The sequence below is a fragment of the Bacillus rossius genome, chromosome 1 (assembly GCF_032445375.1).
Source record: "Bacillus rossius redtenbacheri isolate Brsri chromosome 1, Brsri_v3, whole genome shotgun sequence".
NCBI classification, from domain to species: domain Eukaryota; kingdom Metazoa; phylum Arthropoda; class Insecta; order Phasmatodea; family Bacillidae; genus Bacillus; species Bacillus rossius.
This window is the reverse complement of record NC_086330.1, coordinates 166635869-166641362: the sequence shown is the minus strand read 5'-3', so window position 1 is coordinate 166641362 and position 5494 is coordinate 166635869. Positions and strand designations below refer to the sequence as shown.

The 5494-nt window shown below is 38.3% G+C and overlaps 1 protein-coding gene across 1 annotated transcript; it reads left to right on the top strand.

Moving 5' to 3' along the window:
* The first annotated feature begins 1410 nt into the window (after positions 1-1410).
* On the top strand, positions 1411-4231 carry LOC134538878 (uncharacterized). Its single transcript, XM_063380508.1, has 2 exons — positions 1411-1720; positions 3546-4231. The coding sequence occupies exons 1-2, from the start codon at positions 1588-1590 to the stop codon at positions 4229-4231; spliced, it is 819 nt and encodes a 272-aa protein (XP_063236578.1). The 5' UTR covers positions 1411-1587.
* Positions 4232-5494: the final 1263 nt, after the last annotated feature.

Below are 5494 nucleotides of genomic sequence, written 5' to 3'. Positions count from 1 at the left end.
GCAAGTTTGTACAATATGGAAGATTAAAACGGCACCTCAGGAATTGTGATAGACTGGCTGTACATTCATCGGAATCAAGCTGTATATTTTGTAACAAAACATTGGCAAATATTCAAAGTGCACAACGACACGAAATATATCACTGTCCTTTTAATGAAGTCGATAATTCTGCTTTGTGTGCAAATTGTGGTGTACCAATATGTCGACCTGATAAACTGAATAGACATTTAAAGTCATGTAAAGGACTTAGTCTGTATAGTAAGAAGACTGTTTCAATCGAGAAATCCACAAGGCTTTAGTAATTTGTCTGTGTATTTTTTTTGCACTTGTAGTAGTGTAGTATGTATGTAATAATTTTTTTTTAATAGAACTTGGGGTGTTTTTATTTTCTCAAACCTTACACATTAGTGGTACTTTTTTAAATTTAAAGTTGTTTTGTATCATCCAGGGACCGAACCAAGGAGCTTAGTCGATCCAATCAGTCAGTATATAGATTACAAATTTATTTAATGAATTTTGAACTTTTTCCCGAATCTCTAGCATTAAAATAACGAATTTCCAATATGTTGGTCTTGATGTCTGATAGGATGATGGTCGTAGAGGATTTAGAGTCTCTTTACTAATGTTGAACATGGTTTATTGAAATTACTATTTTTTACATAAAATTAAACATTATTGTATCGATCGGGTATCGAACCGAGGACAGGAATCCATCGAATTAATATGTAAATTAATGAGTGATTTATTTAATGAATTTTGGAACTTTTCCCGAATTTATAGCTAAATAATTACGGATTTTCAAGATGGCGGCCAAATTTCAAGATGGCGGGGCACCTTAGTAATAAATGATTACTGAACTATAGCGGGTAAGAGTTAAACTAACATGGCGTCAGCGCACTCTAGCCGACGATACAATGATGATGGCTTCCAGCATCGAAGACAAGATGGCGGACATGACATCATACTAGGTGACGATATATATGCTTTGAAAAAAAGTGGTGGGAGTCAGTCTGCCTGCAGTCACCTAGGGGGAAGGATCGGTCGCCATTTTTAATTTTTTTTTGCACTCGTCGGGTTCGAACCGAGGACTCCGAACTCCGTGTCTTAAAAGTATATTTGTTAAAAATCTTTTATTAAAATTTTATTATTTAATTTTTTTATAATTTTTAAAACAAATTTGATTAAAATCGGATAATAAATAAAAAAGTTAAAGATGGCGGCCGTAACGAAAATTGCAACGGTGACGTCATCATCCAATATGGCGGAAAACACATCGCCAGAATTTTCGAGAACACACAATGACGTCATCCAAGATGGCGGATCCAAGATGGCGGATCCAAAATGGCCGCCGGGGTCAAGGTCAAGGTCAAAGGTCAAGGTCACAACCATCTAAGGGTAGAAACACACATACAGCGGCGCGGCGCGGCGCGACGCGGAGCGACTGCCGCTTTGAAAACAAACTGTCGTATTAGCATGAGTATTATCATACAGGCAGCGGAGCGTGGCGGCGCGGAGCGGAGCGGTGCGTAGCGGCAGTTGAAGAAACAAATCATTTTGTTTCTTGCGAGCGGCAGGAGCGGCAGAGCGATGGATGTAGAGCAGCTAATTGTTGAAGTGTTCGCCAGAAAGCCTTTGTGGCAAGTGAAAAATTGCCAGCATCACAATCGAGGTGTGATAGATAAATTGTGGGGAGAAGTTGCATCAGCTTTGGAGTCTGATAGTAAGTACACTGCAATCATATTTTGTGTAAGCTTGAAAGTCGTAATATTTGAATAATTTTTTATGTATACCTATCTGCACTAAACATTACATAATAAATAAACGGTTTCTTTGTAATTAGTTAATATTAGGCATATGTAAGTACGTTCACATTATAAATGCACTGCTTAGATAAAAATTATGTCAAAAAGATTTTACTCTTCCGCAACAATTCATTATTGTGCAGTGAGTGAAACGCATACGTTTGTGTGCAAACCATTGCCATTTTCCACGAGTAAATTAAAAGTATTATTGCCTTTTTTGACTGAATATATTCTAAATGTTTGCCTTTAAGCATTACACTGAGTTAACATATAAGATACATGGTTGCATACATTTAGTTGTAGGCAAGACAGCAATTCCTTCTTATTTATGTACTAATGGCTGCGGAAACGTACATGAAAAGTTTTCCAAGTGGAAAAAAAATATGTTAATAAAAAAACATTAAATGTTATTCAATGAGTTATTAGTTAGCCTACCCCTATGTAGATTGTTTACAACACTTTTTAACATTGTTTGTTAACAGCATATTTTTTGTAATTGCCTAGCATATTTCGACACAAATATTAATCTAGGTGTATGTAGGCTACCTATAGTCAACCTACGTATTATATATTGTATATAGATACCTCGAGTATACAGGGCATTTTATGACATTCCAGATAAATATAACGAATGATTCGTGCACTGTACATTGTACTTTGTTGAATTATTTTATAAGAGCCTATGTGACATGATGTAATCTTTAAACACTTCGCGAATGTAAAGTGAACGTCGGGTTGCTCTGTTATTTCTTCTGTTTCTTCTCTCTCTTCCGTTATCTTCTTCCTGGATTGAAAATTGACTAACTTCCTTGAAAGTAGGATCATTTTCGCCGTCTCTTTCTCTCACAACATTGTGAAGTACACAAATACACTTAATAATGTCAATAGCTGTTTCTACGTTCGTTTCGATTGCCTTACTTAACACTCTCCATTTGGCATACAATAAGCCAAACGCACACTCAACACATCTTCTCGCTTGAGACAGACGATAATTAAACATATTTTCAGCAGGGCCAAGATGAGTTCGGGGAAATGGGCGTAAAAGGTAGGGTTTTAGAGGGTACGCTTCATCTCCAATCAAAACCACAGGCAGTTTCACATTTGAGTTTGGAAGTTCTTCATCGGGAGGCATGTTGAATGTATTGCTTTCCAGGCGCTGGTACAATGCTGATCCTGAAAATGTACCCCCGTCGCTTTGATTTCCTCTTCCTCCTACTTCAATAGATATGAATCTGTAGTCTGCATCAGCTAATCCTTGCAGTACAATTGAAAAAAAATGTTTGTAGTTGTAATAAAGTGAACCACTATGTGGTGGACATTTCACCATACAATGCTTACCGTCAATTGCAGCTACACAATTAGGAAAATTCCAGCGGTTCCAAAAAGCTCTTTTGCTGGCATTCAATCGTTCTTGTGTGGGTACAGGCATGTGAATCGGAAACAACTGAAGCCAGATAGCTTTGCATGTGTCTATAACTATACATCTTACTGTTGAGGCTCCCATTCGAAATGAAAATCCGAGTGATCTGAAAGAAGCGCCGGTTGCTAAGAACCTGTAAGAAATCAACCATTTTAGACAATTTTGACATTTTACATTGTTACAGATTATGCTTATCATATGCACTGCCATTGAAAAATAAATTATCTCAACTATATGTTTTGGCTGCATGTAATGTAAATGTGAAAATTATTGCAACAGAAATATATTTATTCGTCTCATACTTTCTTTTTTTTTGGTTACAGCAGAAGAATTGCGTAAGAAATGGAAGAATTTGAAAGACCGATTCAGGAAGGAGCTGAGAAAAATAAGAGATAAGAAGTCAGGTGCTGATGGGGCTACCCAACAGGAAAGTGACTGGCCATTTTTTCCATTGTTGCACTTCTTACGGGATCAGATGACTCCAGCACAGATGAGCGGTAATTTGCAAGAAATGACAGCTTCTGAAATCCATGATACAGCAGGAAACAGTGATGATGAGGGAGGACAGGAGACACAAGTACGGTTTGCAAGTGAAAGAACAGTAGATCGACCGCAAACACCTCCAAACACGTTAGTTCGGACACCAGATACTCATGAGCTTGTTCGAAAAAGGAAAAGAGACAATTCACAGGACGTGACCACGCAGAAGCTCTTACAAATAGAGGAGAAAAAACTGGAATTCCTACGAAAGGAAAACGAGCAAGAGAAAAATGATGACTACCATTTTTGTATGAGCATTATTCCACATATGAATAACTTCACCTCGCGACAAAAATTGCGTGTGCGTAACAGAATTCAAAGTGTGATTATTGAAGAGTTAGATAAAATAGAAGGCACACAGACTAATCAAGGTGGGCTAACAGGATACGTGTACGGGGAGGACGGTCACTATACACAATTACCAATTCACAACAACCAGTCATACCTCCCAGGACCTTCTCATATTTAAGTTGTTGAAGTTTTTAGCATGGTTGCAGTGTACAACAATTTTTTATTTGTTTTAAATATCAAGCAGTGTTTTTATATTTATAACTAATGACTATATTTAATATTTCTTTGTGAATTCCTGGATATAATATGACAACGCAATTGTGGTATGTAGGTATCTATGTAATGGTATTTCACGTTTGATTTTCTTTTAAACGTAAGTAGTAAAACTTGATTTACTTTGTTAAGGCATATAATTTTTTTTTTGTCGTTCTGTCCCTACATAATGATTCATTTCTTGTCACTCCACATGAGTAACAACGTTAATTGTTTCAAATAACATTTATTTAACAAAGAAAAGCAAGAACTGTGCCATACGAATAATTTGAACCTATTGAAAATTTGTGAGATAACACTTAATAGTTAAAGTAAAAATAACGTCTTAATCACCTTATAGTTACCACCAATCTTTCTTCAGCACATATAGGTCTCCTCCAGTTTGTTTCTTGTTTCGTAATAGTGGAACCGACTTGATCAAGTATGTACATAAAAGTTTCCAGCGACATTCTCATGTACTGGAAAAATCTGTCCGGATGTCTTTTCACTACCGCGAAAAGGTGATGATATTCACCATTATAACATCTACTTTCACATATTTCATGTATCCACAATCGTCTCCTTTTTTGTGTTAATACATTGTACTTCAAAACAGTATTTTCAACGAGAAACATACGGCGACGCACCTTCGACAGCGACATTATGATACCAATGAATAGGTGTGTGATTGCACTCCGCTGTGGTCTGTTCTGTCTGGAACACTAGCGCTGCTTGCCGCTTCGCAGCGGAACGCTGTCTGTGTGTAGCGCCGTCGCTGCGCCCCGCCCCGCCCCGCGTCGCGCCGCGTCTTGCCGCGTCGCGCCGCGCCGCGCCGCTGTATGTGTGTTTCTACCCTAAGATGGCCGCCGTGACGTCACAATCCAATATGGCGGAAAACAACCACAGACACCACAGCCTGAAGCCTGTTTCCGGAGCCCCATTCTTATACTACTTTGGAGTGTTTTTTTATTGAGAATTCAGATTTTATTTCTTATTTCTTTTTGTACCTCTGAACTGGTCTCGTGGTGTGCTTGGTAAGGTTGTTACTTTCCAACCTCGACGTTTTCACGTCCCACGGATCAAATCCCAGCCGCCCAGCTTTTTTTTGTACTCAACTCCTGCCTTCGAAGCGACGGTGGCGCGCTCTGGCAGCGAAAGGTAGAACTTAGATGGCGTACTTCAACAGGTC

Bases quoted from the DNA above. Each gene is read 5' to 3' on its own strand.
- LOC134538878 (XM_063380508.1), top strand. From the start codon at position 1,588: ATGGATGTAGAGCAGCTAATTGTTGAAGTGTTCGCCAGAAAGCCTTTG. The intron at 1,721-3,545 runs GTAAGTACACTG...TTTTGGTTACAG, and splicing joins ATCAGCTTTGGAGTCTGATA to CAGAAGAATTGCGTAAGAAA.